Source organism: Neltuma alba, unplaced genomic scaffold, assembly GCF_004799145.2.
Source record: "Neltuma alba isolate B1F8T4 unplaced genomic scaffold, ASM479914v2 tig00012076_pilon, whole genome shotgun sequence".
Lineage (NCBI taxonomy): Eukaryota > Viridiplantae > Streptophyta > Magnoliopsida > Fabales > Fabaceae > Neltuma > Neltuma alba.
In genome coordinates, this window is record NW_021636636.1 from 62,751 (window position 1) to 85,581 (window position 22,831).

Consider the following 22,831-nt stretch of genomic DNA (forward strand, 5'->3'; position numbering starts at 1 on the left):
GTTAAGTTAATTATTTATAATAAATAGATGTAATATTTTTTAGAATACCCCCATCAATTATATGTGTTAGAGCTATCGCTTGATGAAAATTTTTTAACATGTGTATTTATTATAGGAATTATTTTGGACAAAATAGATAAATACTGGAAATAACATGTATTAGAATCTTATAATCATGATCAAATTAAATCCCTAACTAATTTGTACATTAAGGATGAAAAATAATATTTCAGGTAGTTTCCTGGGGTTTCCATTCTTTGTATCAGGAGTCAGGACACCATCTCATTTTTTTTCCTCCTACTTTTTTGTGCGTTATTAATCCGCATTTATGCGCTACGAGGGATATTAGATGCTCACGCTCGTTCCATGTCATGTGAACTTTTTCTTTAAAAGAAAAACCTATTATTTGTCAATAGTAGATTTATAATAAATACCATTATATATATAAATATATGAATTTCTTAAAATTATCAAAATAATTATCGTTATCAGCGTAAAAGCTTTAAACTTCTTATTATAAAAACGATGTTTTTATTCACTCATGATGAAAATCAAGTCCTTTAATTTATTCTGCAATAATAATAATTTGAAATTGAATGCTTAAAGCCTTTTATTATAAATCCTATAAATATTGAAATTTTCTTGTCTTTTCCACCTTTAAAACGTATGTGAGGCATTTATTTGGATAGATAATTTGAAAAGACCGTTAATATTAGCATGCTTTTCTTTGACCGTGATTTTAGCATAAATTGATGTGTGGGCATACCAAGAAACTTGAGAGACGTAAAACGAGCTGCTAATGAGTCCAATTGGTAGTCCCACGCTCCCATTAGTTGCACCATCCAGTGATCTGATAGAATTTTTACTTGCAAGTTCACTTGCTTTCTTCAAGGACTGAACTTTGTGTATTGTTTGATCACATTTAAAAATGTTTTCAAGTAAATCTCAACTCAACTCATTGAAATACTACCTCTGATCCTTAATATAAGAGTTTGTTTAACTTTTAGTTTAGTTCTAAATATAAGACCTCAAATCATTTTTTTTTTATATTTATCTACTTTTTTAAGGTAGTCCTTATAATAGTTGCACATATTGAATGTTTTATTAATAATACTACCTCCGGTCCTAATTATAAGAGCCGGTTGATTAATTTGAGGAGATTAAGGAAGTAAGTTGAGTTAGTTATTTGTCCCATATAGGTATTGTCTTTCTTAAAATATCCTTGCTAATCAAGTGTATTGACTAGAACTACAATTATTAGAAGGACTATTTTGGAAAAAAAAAGTAAATATGAGAGACAAAGTGGATTGAGGTCTTATATTTAAAACCAAAATAAAAGTCAAATAGGGTCTTATATTAAGGACCGAAAGTAGTACTTGATTAGTAAGAGTATTTTAAGGAATGCAACACCTATTTATTATGAACAACTAATTTAACTAACTTTCTTAATTTATTCAAATGAATCAATTAGTTTTTATATTAAGAATCAGAATAGTAGTAGTTAGCATGTAAAACAGTAGGAGCGTGTGTTTCACCATTTAGTAACACGAATGACTTCATTGAGTCATGAGTACATGGATTGAGACGTAATGGGGTCAGTGCCATAGCAAAAGGTAGTACTAAGCTTCATTCAAAAATGCTTTTACCATCGATTTTAAACTTAGATGATGTTTGGATGGTGTGAGAAATGTTTTTTAAAATTGTTTTTTTCATAAATTGAAATAAATTCTTCTATATATTTATTCTGTATATTTTAAAAATATTTTTAAAATCATGATTTTATTTTATCAAAACATCTCTTCAGATATTCATTAGATATTCAAACAACAAGCTACAACTGACTCCTTTCATCTCTATTTGTAGCCTCTCATTACTCCCCAAAACTTCGATAAAATTCTGGCGGCTTCGAGAGACGGTGAAACGAGGCGGAGAGAGCTGACGGGTGAGGCGGGAAGAGAAGAGTTGAAGAGCACTAGAAAAATTAGGGAAAAATGATTTAATAAATTCATTTTTCATAACAATTTTTTTTATTTTTTCTAAAAAAATTTCTATGCTAGTTATTATTATCTTAAATGACGGGAAAAATTAAAATCAATGTGAAAAAAGCTTTTAAAGTTCACTTTTGTGACAGAGATGTGAAAGTCATGTTTTGTTGTAGCGGATATCACAAGTAGCATTTGGCTTTGCATGTGTTACGTTCGAATTGTTCTCGCTATTGTTGTAATGCTCCATTTGAATCAAGTCAGAGATGCTCAAGAAATGCTATTACTTGCTCTCCTTATTTAATAAGGTAGCAAATAAGAGAGAATAATAGAGTTATGAAATTAAAAAAATAAAAGAGAATAAAGAATTAATAATAGGTAAAATTAGTAAAAAAGTATTTAATGTTCAACAACAATTCTTAACATGATCTTATAAAAAGGACTAAACTAATTCAAATTTTGGGATATTATAAATAGGACTGGAGGAAATATTTATGCGTGCTTATTGCTATTGTAATTATTTCACTTTTCTCATTTTTAAAAAATCCCTCAACTGAATATTTCTCACTTAAAAAAAAAACTCTTTTTTGTTGCCTTGCAGTCAATATATTCCTGAATAACTTTACTAAGTTAAACTAAGACTCTAATAGGCACTGGTCATAATGGAACTCGTTTTGGTTATTTAAACACAATGCTCTGGTTTGAGTTGGTGGGAATCAACAGACACCTCAAACACTTGGACAATAATGCTTGAACTTGATAAGTTAGATAATTATATTAAAAAAAAAACTTAACAAGTTTAATAGAATACTACTTCCAATCCTAATTATAAGACCCAATTGACTAATTTGAGGAGATTAAAGAACTTAGTTAAGTTAGTTATTTGTAATAAATAGGTGTTGTTTTTCTTAAAATATCCTTGCCAATCAAGTTTGTTTTCTAAACCTACCATTGTTAGAAGGATTATTTTGGAAAAAAATACATAAATATGAGAGACAAAGTGGATTATGATTTTATATTAAGGATTGAAAGTAGTATATCAGAGCCGCAATTTTTTAATTACAATTCACATATTGGTTTTTTAATGAATTATTATTTTAATATATTAGAAACAAGTTGAGAATATTGTACTCCTTTTGAACAAAATCTTAAGGACATAAATCTTCGATTTTGGAAATGAATATATTTTGAGGATATGGTAATAATGATATCAAATAAAGTAAACAAAATTCTTCATAAAAAAAATCAAAGCTCCATGATTGTGTTTGATATATATTATGAAAGAAAAAGGTTGAATAAAGATGCCATTCTCATTCAAAAAGTTAATTACATAACATTCTTAATACGGAGTTTTATTTAAAAATTAATATGTTGAAATGAGAAAGAGACTAAAATTATTTATTTTGCTTTTGAAGATTGAAATTTTACTTCAGCTGTCATGGAAGAAAGAACATTGTGGGGACGTTGCGGCGTCGGCAGATTCTAAATGTGACTTTTAATCTAAATATATCTATTAATTAATAAATCAATCAATATAGTACATAATTATATATATAAAAATGTTGGCAAAAAAAAGGGAGAATCCAAAAAAATACCTTTGCGCTACATTTTAATAATAATTAATAACAGTTGAAAAACAAATGACAAAATATTTTTGTCGTTATTCTTGATTTGAGATTTTAAAATTTTAGAGGTATTTTTTTGAGAATTCTCCTAAAAAATAACTGTGTATATATAAATATACAATTATTAGTGTTTCTCTCTAATTATAAATTTGTTATGTTTTTATAAAACTTATATTGATGATAAATGAGATTCATATTTATGACAAGGTTACATTATTTTTGGGTAAAGTAGTATCTAACCTTCTAATTTTATTTTTTGAATGCATCTAGTACTTTAAATTATAAATAAGACTATAGTATTGGAATAACCAATAAAAATCATTAGATGCTTGGATGAACCATAAAAAATTAGGATGCTATTTTACCCATTATTTTTAACTATAAATAAAATTTGAACATATATAATATATTTTATGAAGGATCATACACATGTTATTATAAAAGGAATATTTAACACATACATTAAATAAAAAAAATATCACATGTCAAAATAAAAAAATAAAATTTTTAAATAAACAAGTACTAATAACTAATGAATGTCCCACATTGAACTTTATTTTTTAAATTTTTGGAGCACTGCTAAAAATAAAAAGGTATAGGCAATTATTTTCATATAAAAAAGAAAGAAATTTAAATAAACAATGAAGTTTAAATTTCTGTCCGTGTTCGGGAAAAAAAATTAATTGTTGCCCTCAAGTCAAGACGTAAATTGCCAAAGATTGTATCTGAGCATAAAAATTGAAACTTTAATACTTAAAACGGATTTCATTAAAATTTTAAAATAATCAAACTCAACATCGAATTATTAACACCGGCAAGCCAGTAATAACAATAAATTAATAATTAATAATTAATAATATGGATAATGTGATGAAACGTATCTTTAAATTTGTTGATGCAAGCGAAGTAGGGAATGACTTTATGGGCAAGATAATAATAAGGCTTTTCTTTACACACACACACACTAATAATAATAATAATTAAATATTAATTATCTCTTTCTTTCACGGGTGAGAGCTCACCTGCCCCAATGACCATTCCCCACTATCACGTGCTACTGTATCTCCTTTAGATTCTATTATGTAATAAAATATACCGTTTCTTTTTTAAGATAAACTTTTATTGAGCCTATATTATACTATTATATTCCACATATTTAAATTATACCCTAACATATATTCGCTGTGAGAAAAATTAAAAAATACCTTTTCCTGCCATTTCACTGAAATGTGGATGTATTTTGTGTCATTTAAAAATTCAGAGTTGAAAAAGGGAAAAATTTAAAACCATGTTTCCTATTAAATTTCAGCCGCTTGATAATTCATTCAATCACATTCATTTTGTGATATGATCTTTTAAAAGTAAGTTGGGTATGTTATCCCATGCAAGCCATGAGATGGATAATATTTGAAAATTTTTGATTAATTACGCCTTTTCTAATAATTAAACTTTGCTGACATTAAAAAAGAAAGAATGAATGATGTTTGGGATTTTTTAGGAAAAATAATGAGAGTTTGATGCTTTAAATACATAAATATTTTGAAAATGATAATAATTAAACACTAGCTTAACAATTTATTAAAATTGGGATTAAAGTGTTAATAACATCCCAACAAAAAATTAGATGCAATTCCTTTTTTAAAACTAGTACACAATGACAATGTGCCATTTCGATGACCGAGATCAAAATTTGCTATCACTGTTGTTTCTTGAAACTATTGTATAGAGCTGTGATAACAAAAACTAAAGATAAAAAAAATGATATGGAAGCAGAAAATAATTTTTTTTGAAATATTTAAATAAAGTACCATATTTTTATGTTGAAAGTATTAATTTCCCCCCTCTAATACTATTTATAAATAAGAAAAAAAGAGTTTTATTAGCTTTGATTATGAGTGGCATCATTAATTTTTCATGTGAGTATTCTATTTTACTTTATTATTATTACTGCGTAGAATGTTAGTTTATTTGAAATTGTTTATATTAAATAATGGTTGTGTTAAAAGAGTATTAATTTGAGCACTTTATTTAGATTTTAATATAAGTCATATCTAGGAAAATTTTTTGGTTCACAATACAAGTGACTTGCAAAATAATTAATACTTTGTTACTCCTATTTATAAATAAGACACTATTAACATGTTTTAAAATAAAACAAATTTTAAATTTTATCCCTATTTAATACTCCTCCGGTCCTAATTATAAGACCCAATTGACTTATTTGAGGATATTAAGGAAGTAAGTTAAGTTGGTTATTTATAATAAATAAGTGTTGTTATTCCTAAAATATCCTTGCTAATTAAGTATATTGGCTAAAACTATCATTATTAGAAGGATTATCTTGGAAAAAAATGCATAAATATAAGAGAGAAAATGGATTGGGTCTTATAATTAGGACCAAATAAAAAGTCAAATTGGGTCTTATAATAAGGACCGGAGGAGTATATGCACAATTCAACAAAAAAAAAAATCTTCCGGTATTATTTATAAGTCAGTTTTAATATGTTTTATTAATTCTCATTTAAAATTTAATAATTTTTTATCTTTATTCCTATTTAATACTACTTTCTATCCTTAATATAAGATCTCATTTGGCTTTTAGTTTGGTTCTAATTATAAGACCATAATCCACTTTATCTCTCATATTTATACATTTTTTTTCCAAGTAGTCATTCTAATAATAGTAGTTCTAATAAATATACTTGATTAACAAGGATATTTTAAGAAATACAACACCTATTTATTACAAATAACTAACTCAACTTATTCCTTTAATCCACTAAAATTAGTCAATTAGTTCTTATAATTAGAACTGGAGGTAGTATACATTACACTTCATAGAAACAAAGTTAATACAATAATAAATGAAAAATAAAATTGTACATCTATATAAAAAATTTCTCTCATTACCCTACAAACGAGACCAAAAAATATCTTCTTGCTCTGCTATATAAATAGGAAGAGAGGAGTAACTATTTACACTATAACAAATGAAGGATAATATAATGTATTCATGATAAAAATTAAATAAAATGATTTATAAATAGGAATAAGAAAAATGTTCTCTCTGTCTCATAAAGAGTACAAGAAGAGTAATTATTTGTTTATTTTATTCTTATAATTAATGTTTAAACGCAGAATTTTATTTAATGACTGAATTATCAATTTTTTTTAAACTTCGGTTGAATTAGTTGGGACTGATTAATGCTGCGGAGGGGAGGGAGTATCATCTTGAAATTTTAATGAGAGCTATGAAATATAATAAGTTATACAACTGGCATTTTCATCGACAAAACGTGAAATTTCGGTTAAATTTAAATCAGGGTTGGAAGAAACATGAAGAAAAAGACACATCTCACTGCAGTGGCATATCTGGTAATAATAGGGGCAATGAAGGGCACATTGTATCAAGGGATCTTTAATTTGGACAAAACAGACAACAAGTCAGCGCAACAGAAAGGTCGGCCGTCCGAGTCAGCTTTAAATAGAAAAAAAAATTAAATTGTGAAAAAGAAAAAGCCAGCACTTTCGTTCTCATGTCTTTTTATTTTTCGTGCGAATTTACGGTATTACCCATCAATAAAAAAAGGCCTTTCAAATTAAAAAAAATCACTTTATTTTAATATATTTTAATTGTCCCTCCCGGACGTGAAATTTTTCTTAACCAAATTGTATTTATCGGGTTTAGCAAATTATTATTCAAATATAAATTCTAGATATGTATCTAAATACTTTATTACTCATCCTCGTTTTCTCTTTGGTTTTTTCTCCCTGAGAAATTTTTTAATGCTGTGGTAACAAGTGTTTGATTTATTCTGATTTATTCTGCTTTCCGTTTTTTTTTCCCTTTTTCCTTTTCCCCTTTTTTCATCCCTCAATTCGAGCAGCTTTGGAAAAACCAACAAGCCAACTGGTTTTTCACCTCTTGGAATTTGTAAGTTGTTTTCAATTTCTGCTGCAATTAGTTTTATTTCTTGCTCATTTCTCTCTCTTTATTCTCTTTTATTTTTCAGTTTTGTATTTTCCCTGCGGTTTGATAATAGTTTCTCTAATTTTCTGGGGTTGGCTGGTTTAGTTTCTGGAAGCTGTGAAAAGAAATCTAAGTACAGGTTTACTGCTTAGAAGAAGCTTGCTGAAGTGTGGAATCACACTGGCAGGTCATGATCTCTGCATTCTGAATATTTTCCCGAAGCTTGATTTTAATGTTTTTCCCGGAAAATATGGAGTTTTGTCTTAAAAGTGTATTTTTTGAAATTCTTTTTCTGGTTTATTAAATATTTACTTGGGTTTGGGTTTTCTACAGTTGAAGATGGTGGAGAGGGTAGCTACGAAGTAGATTTCTGGAAAAAATCTTTAATATAGTTAGTTTTTATGTTTCTGAAAGGCCTTTGGTAGTTTCTGATGCGTTTCGCCTGAGGAGCAGAAGATTAGAGATAGTTGGTGTAATAAATGAGTTTCTCTCAGACCAAAATTTGAACGAACAGTTGCGTGAGAGTTGTTAATTTTTTAATTATCTTTCTCAGATTTCAGGGCAAAAAATAATTATGTTTTCTGAAACATCTCGTCATCCCCGTTAAACCAGTAATTTTTTTAAATTTTAATTTTTAATTTGTGGTAATTTTTCGTATTTTGCCTTTAATGGCGGTTTTCGTTTTGCGCTTCTACTGTTGTGCTGTGCTTCTCTGGTGAATATCTGGCTCGGTATTTGAAGAGCGATGAAACTGCCCGCTTTTCAGAGACAAGAACAAAGAGAAAACCAAGCTTTGATCTAACAAAACTGCATTTCTGTCCTACGATTGTGACCTAGTGTCCTGCGGTTCTGCGATTTAGCGCATAACTTTGAAATGGATTTTCGCTAGTTTAGTGACCCAGTCGTTTCAACTCAAAATCGTTTACTCTGTTTTATTCTTTCTTGGGCATGGTCGAGAATCGTTTCATGGATTTCACTTTTCCCTTGTAGCATTCTAAGAGTGTTGAAGGCATTGATGGTTATCGAAAGCAAATCTGTAGTTTTCAGTTGCATTCCATTTCTTTTCCTCCTAAATTCCGGATTTCTGATGTTGCAGATGCTCGTTTGATTCTATAAACATCGAAGGGAAAATAAATTATATCTATGGAAGCAAGAGAAGGAATCAGTTCAGGGGTTACGGTAATTGGAGCGGAAGCTCCCTCAGCCTATCATGTGGCACCAAGAACTGAGGCTCCGAGCCAGACTCAAGTTCCTGCTGCACCAGCAGCACCAAATGTTGGTGCTTCACCAGTGAGTGTGGGAATGGATGGAACAGCAGTCAAGAAGAAACGAGGTAGACCAAGGAAGTATGGTCCCGACGGGTCTGTGGCTATGGCATTGTCACCTTTGCCAATTTCATCTTCTGCTCCCCTTTCTAATGACTTCTCATCTGGGAAGCGGGGCAAATCAGCAGGAATGGAGTACAAGAAACATAAGAAACTTGGATTGGATCATTTGGGTAATGTATCGTAGATACTTATAATTCTCATGATGCATTGCCTCCAACTGCTTATTTCAAAATAATGTGTGAAATATAGTTCACTGGGTTGTTTTCATTTTGATGGAAACCCAAATTATTTAAAAGACTAGTATTTTTTTGTTTCTGATAATGAAATTGCGTCCAACTTTGGGCTAACGTGCATTGAAAATTCTTAGCGTTACTTGAATGCTTAGGAAATTTCAACTTTTAATTCTAAGTACCTTATTTGGAAGGGTACGTGTGTGGAAAGATTTTGCTGATCAAAATGGATTTTATTACTTTGCAAGTGTGATGCTGTTTCCATGAATGAAAAGGTGGAACTTTTGTGGTTGCAGTATGATTTTTCCCTTGGGTTTTTCATTCTTTGCATGGTTCTTTCTTTTTGCCTTAATCTTATTTTTGGGTATAAATTAAGATTCATATTAAGATATATGATATTCTTTTGAGATATTGAATGCTTGTGAAGGAGGGCATGATGTTATACAACAAATAATGTCTGTAGCTGTTTTAGCATGGTTAATTATCTAGCTTATTCCGTTTTGCTCTTCTTGAGGGTTGTTTTATCAAGGATTTAAGTCAAAGAAGGTAGAGTATTGTAAACTGTATTTATGAGATGATAATTATTTATTGGGAGGAGATAGGGCGGTGCGTGGCAGCTAACTGCATGGCTATGGAGCTGTTCATGCTGGACACTTATTTTAGACACGATGTGACATTTCAAATTACATATGGATAGTGTAAATTCTGTTATCTTGCCATGTTTATCTCAGTATTCATGCTTCCTAGATGCTGGGTGTAAATGATGTCTCCAAGCATAAGATATTTGAGCGATTCACTTCTGCATGAGAAGATTTGAATTTGATGGGATAATTGTCCATGACCATTAGAAAGGGACAAAATCTTTGTTTTTGACTTTTGACTAGAAATGGTATGAAAACTAAAAGTGATGGGTAGATCTAATAAATAATAAGTAATCGCCAAAAAGAAAAGAAGATATAATCAGAAAGTTTTACCCGGAAACAAGGAGAAAACTATTAACATGTAATATTTGAGGCTTGTTTTCCATGTGTGACTAGATTAATGATTTTCTCAACATAAGAAGTCACATGCGCTTGCATCATCAAAGGTACTGGGGGTTGAAATTTAGGTTTTCCACTTTTCCTTGATTCATGAGACATGACTTGGTTGGATTTTGCTTGCTGTGGAATATTCCTCTTATGAATCTACAGTAAAAGGTAGATTTTGCTTGCTTTGGAATATTCCTATTACGAATCTACAGTAAAAAGCATGTAGTGTGCAGAACATTTCAAACTGCACTGCTCTATTTACAGACTGACAAACAAAATGATCAATGCACTAATCAATCTTTTTTTTAAGTTTTCTCAATTCTACCTATGGGCGAAGGCGTATGTTTTTTGGGAGAAAGCCATGAATGCTCTCTGTAGCTATTATATAATTCAACTTAGTTCTGTTAACGTATATTCTTGTTATGTTTGTAGGTGATTTGAATGCGTGCTCCCTTGGTACAAACTTCATGCCTCATATCATCACAGTCAATACTGGCGAGGTATGCATGCCTAGGGTTGGGTTTTTTTTCCTTTGTTTTCTTTTTTTTTTTTTTGGGGGGGGGGGGTCTTTAATTTATTGCATATTATTTTGCTTTCAAATTTATCTCCATTAGTTTTAGGTTAAACTTGCTCTCAAGAGCTTATAATATATAAATATGTATGTATTTCAGACTTCTACAGAGCTATGCCTTTGGCTTTCACTGGCTAAGTTCAAAATAAGCGTTGTGTATGGGATTGCTTTCTCGATTGTTGGATGAAAACAATAGCTATAGCTTGCCCCCTCTACCATCTCAAGGAAATATGTTTTCTTTTATTTATCCATTTGTTTATTTTGAATCTCATGAAAGAGAGATTCAAATTTATTTTGTTCCCCATATATCTATTTCAATATTTTCATGTTAAAACGAGCATTAGTAGACAGTCACATAAATTGATGCTGTCACATTTTAATGTCAAGAAAGGAATGTAATTCCATCACACATGTTAAGGCACTGTAAATGGAAGTTGTACATAGATGCATAGAGCAATTATTGACTAGAGAGGGCAGGATCTGCCTCTTCTATGTCTTTTGATATAAACATTTGGCTCAGGTATACTTGCTTCCGGGGAAAAACACATTTTTTTCGCATAATGCTACTTCTTTCTGGCTATGATATGATTGATTAATTTAATTCTGCTTTCTCTTTGGTTCATGCAGGATATTACAATGAAGGTTATATCTTTTTCTCAACAAGGACCCCGGGCTATATGCATCCTCTCTGCTACTGGTGTGATTTCTAATGTTACCCTACGTCAGCCTGATTCTTCAGGGGGTACTTTGACCTATGAGGTGCGGCAGCAAATGATATCATTATATAAATGTCAATGCAATTCTAATTGGATGGGTTGCAATTTTCGATTTGTTCAATTTTTCCCCCTATACACGCAGAGATAAACCAATATTTCTTGACATGTTTGAAAATTCCGTTGCTTGCATAAATTCTGCATGCATATGCAATGTAAATGTTAGTGATTCTAAACTAACTACTTGAATGTAATCTAGGGGGAGTCCGTTGTGAAATTGTAGAATTTATCATTAGCACTGTGAAATTGAGAAGTTATTATGGAAATCTTAAATTTATGTGAAAGTTGTTTCGCAGACATTTTTATTTAGTAAATCAATTATGAAATTCTGAATGTTAAGTCATTGATATGGTATGAAGCTGTATTCATAGACGTGGTTTGTTATAAATTTGATCATGTTGTCGAAAGTTGTTGGCAGTCAATTGATTTATTTTTCTCTACCGTGTCTGGTTACTGTGTATTGCAAGCATCTTCAACTGTGTTTCTGTGTCTGGCATGCTTTTTTGTTTCTATGCTGTTGTTGCTATGTTATTTTTGGAATCAAAATTTCTTCCTTATTTAAAGATCAAATGCCTAGAGGTTTGAACTGAGAATCAAGTGGGATGGATGGAACACAAGCTGAGCTAAGTTTTTTGTTTAAGGATGGGAGATCTTATGCAGTTTAAGAAGATTTGAAGATGTATGTTTTACTGTGGACAAGAAAAATAAGATGTTAGGATTGGCTGCAATTAATGAACCTAAAGCCTGGGTGTGCAATTATTTTTTCGTTGCTGCTACTTGATATTAAAGTTCGCATATGGCTTGCCCAGTGTACATTTTATATCACTGGTATCTATGCATAATGGATGCTATGGTTCCGGGTTCTGAAAACATATATTTTCTTGTAGGGTCGCTTTGAGATACTATCGTTGTCTGGATCATTCATGCCTACTGACAACCAAGGAACAAGAAGCAGGTCAGGTGGAATGAGTGTCTCTTTGGCAAGCCCTGATGGTCGTGTTGTAGGCGGTGGGGTTGCTGGTCTTCTTATTGCTGCCAGTCCTGTGCAGGTAAATACACCCTTCTTTTTGAAATGGGAAAAAGGGAGGGGGTTTAACACTTTCATCTACGGGTCTGCTGATTTTTTGAGCATGTTTTATCATATTTGGGGCAGTAAGATTGTTTAAACCGGTCTTTGTAGCAAAGTGAAAATGATAAAACAAAGAATGAAGATCTAAATAATTTATCTTGAGTATATAGACCCTAGACCTCTTCCGTAGGCTTAAGATTGGCTCGGCTTGGCCCTGTATATTTTTTTCCCTGAACATGAGAAAATGAAATATATTGCATACCCATTGCCCGCTGGTAGTTGGCAATCTAGCATACCTTGACGAACGGCACAGTGCACCTGTTGCATCGCAGATATTATTTTTCTCGTAAATGAATCACATTTCTTTGTCAAGATGACTGATCACTTAAGACGGCTTTTGCTTATATCAGGTGGTGGTGGGAAGTTTTCTACCAAGCAATCAGCAAGACCCAAAACCAAAGAAGTCCAAACCTGATTACACACCTCCGGCTACTGCTACCCCACCAACCGTCGCTGTTTCTTCTGCACCTCCCTCAACTAATGCTGAAAAGGAAGATGGCTTGGGTGGTGGACATGTCCTGCAAAATTCTGGAAACCTGAACTCCAACATAACCTCTCCCCCATCATTCCGACGAGAAAACTGGGTGAACATGCACACTATGCCAGATTTGAGACAGTCAGCTACCGACATTAACATCTCCCTGCCAGATAGCTAAAGATGATGCTCAAAAAGTCCTGCTGACAACAAAGATTATTCATGACTGTGCTGTTTAGTTTATGTTTCTAGTGTTTGTTTTTATTAATGTTATCATCTAGATTTGCTTTCAGAATGAGAGACCTATGTTTTCTCTATCACCATAGGAGGTAGTTGTTGACAGGTTAGTGACTTGGAGCTAGGTTTTGTCAGGTAGAGTATCTTCAATTTCCCCGGCTGATTTAGGTAGAAGCTGCGGCATGCAGTATATCGAGTAAGATGTTTCGGATGTAATGCCAGCTTATTTGCCTATTTATGACTTGATTTGTTGGTGTAATCTTTCATTTCTCAATTTCACCAGATTTATGCTTTTGATGTTGTTTATGCACCAGAGTCTCCCAATCTGGGAAATTAATCGCTTTATAAATGTAGGTTGAGTCGAAAATCGGACACCAATGTTTACGTGCATGGTGTGTGTCCAGTGGACGTATCATATTTTACGACAAGTCAATGCTTGCCATGCAAAATGAGATGTGACGTGCGTGTCCTATTCTCTCTCTAAATTTTTGGGAACTTGGGCCACGTTTGGTGCAAGGCGGAGTGGATCTGCTGGTGTTTTGAATGGATTAGAGACCTTTCCAAGGATGCCATCGTAGTTTGTGTTATTCCCAGCTTACCCTTAGCCCTAAAAAGAGTATTCTCTTTCTTTGGGACCCCCTGTTATTTACAAAAGGAAAGAGGATAGGATGATCCTTGCTTTGTCTGGCTATCAGATGTCTCGTAGAGAATGTAATGATATCTGTTAAAGCAATGTTTGGTTTTAAAAAAAAAAAGGGAAAAGAAAAAGTAGGAGGATCATAACGAGTATAACGTGGAAAGATCAAATTATCTCTTTAAATCAGAAAGTAATATAAAAAGACTATTTTTGACTTCTTTAACTGTGATTACATGGTTAATTTCTATCTCTAAGTGTGTGTTTTGAACTCTGTTGAATTTGGTCAACATATGGTGTGGATGGTTTTGTCCTGTAAGTTGTAAAATCAAAAATCAAGCCAAAACCCCCTCCCCTTTTCTTTTTTCCTTTCAAGCCTAACGTACAAAGAAAAATTTGCAATTGTGTCTCTACTATATGGTTCTCGAATTCTTTTTTAAATTTAAAACCAAAATGAAGAAAAACTAGCACTTTTTCAAATGGTCGGCTCATGAGCAAATTACGCGAACTAGCTGGGCATATTATCTATTGGAGATACATACAGGTATCTCAACTTGGATAATTTAAAAACTTCAGATCACCATTTCCCCAAAATGCCGCTAAAAGTCAATCGAGATCAATGTTCTTTTAGGACTATGCCAACCAATCTCTTTATTACACGTCTCAGTTGTGGAGAATACATACTTGGATATTAAGTCATTGTTTTTTTTTTTTTTTATTAAGTCATTGTTAATATATCAACCATCGATTTGTAATCAGATTAAAAGAAAAACCTTTTTTCAGTTCTTAATGTAGGATATAATTGTAGAGTTGGTCTTAATTATAAATATAAGACCCATTTTTCATATTTATTAATTTTTTTCAAATTACCCCTATTGATACTTCCTCTGCTATAATTGAGTGGGAGAAGGAGGGAGGATACTAAGAAAAATTATTAGGATATTTTAGAAAAAATGTTATATTTATGATAAAAGTAAAAATACTAAACTTTTCTAACTTAATCAAATTAGTTAAGTAGGTTTTACATTAAAGAGCAGAGGAGTAATATTCTTCAAACGAAGTTTCCAAGCAATAGTCATTCCATGAGCTTCAAACGCATAACTCTTGTACGTGTTAAGAATCACTTGAGAATTTCATATAAATAAAAAAAGAATCACATTAGAAGGCTCCGCTGGTTTCATAAAAACAACTAATTAGTGTGCTTCCTGATGAATATGGGCCTGACCAACCCTCATGTCCAGATGTACGCTCTTTCTTATTGGGCTCAGCCCACTTAAGTTTTGGTGCAGAGACAAATAGAAACTAAATAAACTCAGGAATTGTTGCAATTAATTTATTTTTTCAAAAAATTATTTTCATCTATTTATTTATTTAGTCTAGTTTGGCATATATTCATTTAAGCCTAGCTTATATAAAAATTTTAATTTACTTTAGTTCCTTGTTTCGGAAGAGCATGGAATGATGTATTCCTAATTTTGTTAAAGTGATGTTATTTTGCTCTCCCATGTCATAGTTCCACTAAGTTTTAATGATAAACCAAATAATTTATTGAATTCTATATCTATTATTTATTTACTTAATAAAAATTCTCATTCGACCCTCAACCAAACATATTGTTAATTTGAGACAATTTTTTTTTTAAATAGAGTAGAGTAGGAAAAGAAATTTTGGACCATGTTTAAAATATAGAAACAAAGTTACAATTTTATAAAATTAAAGAAACAAAAAGAAAGCAAACATTGGTTTATTAAAATTTAAACAATTAAAAAAGAAAAGTTAAAAAGGAAAATTTGAAGAAGACTCGCACGCTGACGCTGTACCTTACAGACAAGCAAGCCAGCAAAAGCGACCTCTCTCCACTGTGCACTTGGTGCTGCGGCCTCCATTCTCTTCGCACTTTCATTTCTATTTCTCTCGTAGCTCCAACCTCTGTTCTCTTCCGCCGCCACTACCCGCCATCGTGCCGCCGCCGCCGCCGCAAGTATCTGCTACGAAGGTAATGTCAGCTCATGTTTTTATAGATTTTCTGTTATTTTTCCCTTTGCCCCTCATTATTCAATTATTCTCGCTCTTCCTCAATTATTATTTTCTCATTTTTCTGCTATGATTGTAAATTTTGTTGGAAATAGAGTGTACTGGACGAATTTTCGTTGCTCGAATACGCGTGAATGTATTGGTTTCGCTTGCGAAGATGACCTTTCGCTTCCTTTATATCCTTACCGTTGGGTGTTAGTTATCACTTGTCAGTATTGATACTTCTTATTTTTGGTCAACTGATACGTTTCACCTCCATGTTTCATTTTCTTTCTTCCTGAGCATTTCCTTCTTCAGTTGTTTGCATTTTGAGTTGGTCATAGCTCATCTGAATACGTGCCTTCCTTGAATCTTGAAAGTTACGTTAACAATCAATCATTAAAAGGATCTTGCCATCGTTCTCTCATTGATACTTTTTAAGTTTTGATTTTGATGCCGTGCATGGTGAGAGATGTTAGGAACATTTCATTTATGCTGATTATGATTCTTTTGGCTATTGGACCATGCAAGTCCATTTAGTAATACGTTTCATCCTAATTATCCCTATGCAGGTGAATTTTCTTTGGCTTCGATAAAAGATGGCTAGATGGGATGCAATTCTTTCTCTTCCTGTACAAAATCCTCCTACATTGGAGTTTTCTTCTCTTGATCTAGTGTGGTCAAAAGTTGAAGGTTGGCATGATAAATTAGATAGAGTAGCTTTAATCCCATTTGCCAGAGTTGATGATTTTGTTCGGGGTGAATCCTCCAACAAAGATTGTCCCACACGATTTCATGTCGAAGCCAGACGCAGGAGGCCTCCATCAATGCCTTACAAGCCAAAGGTTGATGGCATACTAGAATATATTCTGTACGTTGCAAAATTATTTGGTAAACAACTCTTAGTCGATGCTCCAACTTCTACTATCCCCTGGGTTTAGAAATTAATCTTATTATTGGTGTGTAGGTATTGGTGTTCCTTTGGTCCTGATGACCACAGGAAGGGTGGCATTGTGCGGCCCAGTCGGAGTACTTATGTTCCAAAGAAAAAAAATGCTGGTCGACCAAATACTAAGAGGGGATGCACATGTCACTTTATTGTGAAACGCTTGATAGCTGAACCAACAGTTGCCCTTGTCATTTTTAATGATGATAAGCATGTAGATAAAAAGGGATTGCCATGCCATGGTCCTCAGGACAAGATGGCTGATGGAACACGTGCTATGTTTGCTCCATACATCTCAGAAGATCTTAGACTCCGTGTGTTATCTCTTCTCTATGTTGGTGTCTCGGTGGAAACCATTATGCAGAGGCACAATGAAACAGTGGGGAGACAAGGTGGTCCATCTAACCGTGATGACCTTTTAACCCATCGTTATGTTAGACGGCAGGAACGGCAATACGCCAGTCTACATATGAACTTGATCCTGATGATGCTGTCAGTATCAGCTTGTGGGTTGAAAGCCACCAGAATCATGTATTGTTTTATGAAGATTTCTCTGATTCAGACCCTTTCACTTTAGGCATTCAAACTGAGTGGCAGTTGCAACAGATGATTAGATTTGGAAACCGCAGTCTCCTTATCTCAGATTCAAAATTTGGTACAAACAAATTGAAGGTTTGTTGACTTCTGTTCTTTGATCTGAAGTAATGAAAATCGTAAAAACATTTTATCACAGATTATTAGTCTTACGGAAACTAACTGGAAGCACATTTACTAATGCATCCAGTACCCCATTCACAGTCTTCTGGTATTCAACTCTGACAAGAAGACCATACCAGTGGCTTGGATAGTAACACCAAGATTTTCAAGTTTGGATTCACATAGATGGATGAGAGCCCTTTATAATAGAGTCCATACTAAAGATCCTGCGTGGAAGTTGGCTGGCTTTATAGTGGATGATCCTCTATATGATGTCCTTGCGATCAGGTTGGCTGTGTTTATGTATGCTTTTTTTTTTTTTTTAAACTTGCTTCTAATATGCAGATTTAAACTTCCAAATAGTAGAATAAATTCTAGTTTCTCTTTGACGATGTGCAAGGGAGTGAAGAAATTTATTGATAATTGATACCTGCTTATAAATATTAGGTACTTCTGGAATGCAGTGCAAAAAACTTGTGACTCCGGGCTTGTTTGGGATAGCATTCAAAAACACTTATAAGTGCGTTTTGTGTGAGTTGAGACAAAACTCCCATCACATCCTTATCTCGTATTCTGTAATTTATGATTGAAAAGTTACTTATAAGTTATTCCAAACCAGTCCTCTACAGCTATATTTGAATTTTATCATTGGGAAACAGATGTAGATGCTTCTGTTTTCACTGTTGCCAACATGGGATCAGTGCTTCATGTGTTCTTTTTTCTCTTTGAACCAAAAATTGACCCTTTTCATTTTCATTCTTTAAGTTTGATAGGAACCAGAATGAACACGAGATAAATAGATCAAATCAAAACAATATTGTTTAGTTCTCCTCCCTTAACTGAGATAGAGAACGTTCTGCAACTCAGACTACAATAACATCTCACCAAGAATACAAACGGGACCTAGCATTCGAGAGGCTAGCTCTCTTTACAGAACACTGCTCAAAAATTAACCTACCCTCCCCTGGACATACCAACGACTATATGCCCCCAAAACGTTCGTCTACACAGCCTCCAAAAATACCCTAATACGGTCACAGGTCTAAAACACACAAAAGTAAACTAGGCTACTGACAGTTACTCCAAAAAGGTAGGAAACCGGAAGTCAACTTATAAAGCGGCCTTCCCATTTTCTTGTATTTATTTATGCCTTCTCGTGTAAGTCTGTTTAGCATAGGCCTCCCTATCAAAGTTCCAACAATAAGAATTAAACACTTATATATATAATATATATATATATATATATATATATTATATGTATACGTTACTAGCACTAGAAAATGGGTGAGATGAACTGTAACTATGACCGAGTCCTCTTGTCCTTGTCATGAGACATGTTCCAGATGATTTAGATTTGTGTTTATGGTAGTGCTGATGACTAATTCAAACATGAAGCTGTGTGGATTTGAAGCCTTTTCATTAAAATTCAAATTCAAATATGCTGATTGCTGATGACTAATGCAAGCTTAAGGAAAGGGTTTTTTTTTTTTTTTAATAAATTTAAATTTTTTTCCTCTCTTCGTCAAAATCTGAGTTTTGAGTATCAGTCTTTCCTATATGTTCCTCAGGGATGTTTTTCAGTGTTCAGTATTGATAAGCTTCTGGAGGATTCGCCATGCATTGCATAAAAACATTATGAAGAAGTGTTCGGATACTGGGGTGCAAGCGGAAATATCCAGACGCCTTGGACAGATAGTGGACAAAATATGCCGGGGCCAGGGAACAGAGTCCCTCTTTGAAGATTTTATGGAAGATTTTGTTCATGAATGGGATTTTTTGGATTATTTTAAGGCTACCTGGTATCCCAGAATAGGTTGGTGATTTTATCTGGCTAACAGAATATCATTCCCACTGAACATTCCTGCTTGTTTACCAGTGCCCTTTTGTTTTGAAAGTAGGAAAAACAGTCAGCGCCTACTTTGGAATAGTTTTGCCTCGGTCAGAATGATGAGAATTTTTTTCCCCCCCCCTTTTTTGAAACTCTGCACTTGAAGAGTTGTTCATGGAGTTTTAAAACTAGATATAGAAACTAGACTTTGAAATTATTATGATAAGAAACCTCTTTCATGTTGCTCTTGCTGTTACTTTGTGCTTTTAGACATTACTTCTTGGTAATTAGGGGTAATTGGTCTGCCAATTTAGTGGCTGTCAATTGATGAATAAAATCATTTTTGTTTTAGGAGAAAAGCAATACGAGTTTGATATTGTTTTGAATTGTGTTATGACGTTTTTGGCATGTGACCCAGGGAGGTGGACCAGTGCACTAAAAACTCTTCCTCTCGCCAGCCAGGAGACTTGTGCAGCGATAGAATTTTACCACAACCAACTGAAGATTAGACTGTTGAATGAGAAAAACATCAGTGTTTATCAGCGTGCTGATTGGTTGGTTGACAAGTTGGGCACCAAAGTTCATTCTTATTTTTGGCTTGATGAATATACAGGAAAAGATGATTTTGCACGATATTGGAAAAATGAATGGGCAAGTGGTTTAACATCATGGCGCAAAGCACTGAAGTTGCCAGATTCTGATGCTGTCATGGAAGAAGATGGATGTGCTAAGGTTATCGATCAACTCGATGAATTAGTTTATGTTGTCTGGAATCCTGGTTCTATGTTTGGAATTTGTAATTGTAATTGGGCACAGGAAGGCAACCTTTGTGAGCACATCCTAAAAGTTGTTAGTATCTGTCAGAAGAAAAGATCCATTCTCCCATCTATCAGTTTATTTCAGTACCACCAGGCGTTAATCGACATGCTGCACTGCCCACCCTATGATTCTTTGATTCGTGATCATGCTGTGTCATTGGCGGTCTCTGTTCAGAAGCAATTAAATATGCTGCTTGATTCAGAAAGCCGCCAGAATGTTATGGATCCTCCTAGTGAGAAACAGACCATTGATTACACCAATCAACAAACATCCAGTTTAGAAACATTGTTGGGCCGGACAAGACATAGAAATGTTGCTTCATCTCGTAAAGGTGACAGTTCTGCAGAAGGAAGTGAAGTTCCTGGATTAGTAAATGGTGGTTCAGGCATGTTACCGGCCGACATGGATGTCGACCTATCGGTGATTTGTGTTTCGCCGATCCCACGAGGGTTGTACTCTGTTGATGAGGCTGTTATGAGTAACATGTTGCCAATGGACAAAGAGAGGGCTCTGACTCCTACAGGGAGTGACATGTCTTCTAAAAATGGTGCCTCTTGTGGATCACCATCGGAGACTATAAAGGATTGTAGCCAGCAGAACACTGCCAACGGTGTGTCCACAGTTATGTCTGACACAGTAGATTCTGATACTCACTTGAACAATAGATCCCACTCAATATCGATGGATGCTGAACCACTTTTGAGTAATGTAGTTGAAAATGAAAACCCAGAGAACATGGATGGTGGTTGATATGAGATCAATAATACATGACCATTAGGCTTGAGGAGTTTCTGTTGTGTCTAATGCGTTTAAATTTGGGAAAGCATAAAGTACGGGTTTTAGGTGTTTATTATCAAAATTGTCAATTTAAACATAACTAAATGACTTTTTTCCCCAGTTTTTTTTTTGAAAGAAATTTGTGTTAACTAGATTGATGGGTAAATCAGTGAAATGAATACTGCTACAAAGCAGAACCCTTAAAAAAAATTAGAATATGTAAAATTTGATTAAAAAATGATAAAAATAAGTTAAAATTAATAGTTTGATTGCAATTAATTTAATCACTCCTTGATCTTTTCTAAATATTTAGCAAGGAGAAAATCTAGGTGAAATATTTATCAAGGAGAAACTTAGGCATTTACTTTATTGTATCCCAATGAAACTGGAATATTTTCCTTTTAAAATTACATGCACAGAAAAAAGGAAAATACAACTGTTCTAATTGGAGCTAGAAAAGAACAATTTTTATATGTTAACCGAAGTCCTTAAGTTTTATTTTTTGAATAATAATATATATACATATAAATTTTAAGCTAGTATTTTTAATCCATTTAATGATTTTTTTTATTATTAAGAAACGGTAAAATCTTAATTGACAGACAACTTCATAATAAACATTTTAGAAAGTTTACCATTAAATTTAACTAAACAGTCCAACTTTCAAGGTCTTGTTTGGTAGGGAGCATTGAGAATGAGAGGTAAAAATAAATCCAATTCCACTTATACAAGAATCCCAAATAATATACAATTCCTTATACTAAATTTTTTTTTAACAAGTTTTTCAATTCCTAGTCCCAATTTTTTTCCTTTTATTTTTAATGAAAAACGAGTTGAAATATCCACATGTGGTACAGACAATATCTGAATTGGTTGAAATTCATATGCAAGGGAAGGGGAGAAACAAGGATTGAGACCAGAATGCTTTTACTGTTAAAGCTTTGCTTGATCTTTTGCAGTCCAGTACAAGAAGATATCATTCCAGGCTATGATTTTTTTTCTCAAAGAAACAATCAAACAATAGCTGAGATTCTAAATTAAATTTGATGGCAGCTATGATTACTTAAATTTTCTGCACAATATTGTTCTCATAATGTGTCTTGAGATGCCCATCCTTTCTTCTCAACTCTTGTCGCAATGCCTGTATTAACCCAGTAAGATTCTTTCAATCATACCAATATGCATGCAAGTAGAGCGAAAACACAAAAAAAAAAAAAAGAGAGAGTGATGCTATGCTTGTATATTACTCTTCTGATTCTAAATATAAAACTCTTTTCTAGTACAAATTAGACTATAAAAGAGTCTTACATTTAGGAAGAATGGAGGAGTCCTTGATTCTCTTTCTGTTTGCATCAAATTCAAAGTTTCCCATCTTGATGCAGACCGATACCCCACAAATGAGTTCTTCACATGTTGAAACCAAAACTCAACATCATCCACAAACTGATAGAACAGTGATAGATGAATCAGATGGTCTGGTTTTGCCATGGTGTTTCTAATATCCATGAACAATCTTATGAAAATCTTTAAATATACCCCCAAAGATTGGGCATTTGCACTCCACGCGAACAGTCTTCTTTTCTTTATGCTATTCGGGGTGTAAATTTGTGTTTCTATCTGCAAAAATAGCTAGAAATCAGACCACCAAGCTTTACTTCAAGGAGGAATGAGATTGTAAAAATCCGATTATTCGAAAGATTCGGGGTCATAATTCTAATTTAGATTTACCACGTCTATCAGTTCCCCCATTACTTCTTCTCTGCTCGCAGG

The 22,831-nt window shown here is 33.1% G+C and overlaps 1 protein-coding gene and 1 pseudogene across 3 annotated transcripts; both read left to right on the top strand.

The window, feature by feature from the left end:
• The first annotated feature begins 7,446 nt into the window (after positions 1-7,446).
• On the top strand, positions 7,447-13,642 carry LOC114721936 (AT-hook motif nuclear-localized protein 7-like). 3 transcript variants are annotated; one of them, XM_028907828.1, is made up of 7 exons: positions 7,447-7,541; positions 7,683-7,764; positions 8,674-9,075; positions 10,596-10,663; positions 11,362-11,493; positions 12,395-12,556; positions 12,987-13,642. In XM_028907828.1, the coding sequence occupies exons 3-7, from the start codon at positions 8,721-8,723 to the stop codon at positions 13,290-13,292; spliced, it is 1,023 nt and encodes a 340-aa protein (XP_028763661.1). In that variant the 5' UTR covers positions 7,447-7,541; positions 7,683-7,764; positions 8,674-8,720; the 3' UTR covers positions 13,293-13,642. The 3 variants fall into 3 exon arrangements, with proteins under 3 accessions (XP_028763661.1, XP_028763663.1, XP_028763664.1); XM_028907830.1 differs by lacking the exon at positions 7,683-7,764; XM_028907831.1 differs by lacking the exons at positions 7,447-7,541; positions 7,683-7,764 and adding an exon at positions 7,961-8,090.
• A 2,502-nt stretch (positions 13,643-16,144) lies between these two features.
• On the top strand, positions 16,145-21,074 carry LOC114721931 (uncharacterized; annotated as a pseudogene).
• The last annotated feature ends 1,757 nt before the right edge of the window (positions 21,075-22,831 follow it).

Coding starts and splice junctions, on each gene's coding strand:
- LOC114721936 (XM_028907828.1), top strand. CDS start 8,721: ATGGAAGCAAGAGAAGGAATCAGTTCAGGGGTTACGGTAATTGGAGCG. Junction 10,664..11,361: donor TCACAGTCAATACTGGCGAG/GTATGCATGCCT, acceptor TGGTTCATGCAG/GATATTACAATGAAGGTTAT. Junction 12,557..12,986: donor TTGCTGCCAGTCCTGTGCAG/GTAAATACACCC, acceptor TGCTTATATCAG/GTGGTGGTGGGAAGTTTTCT.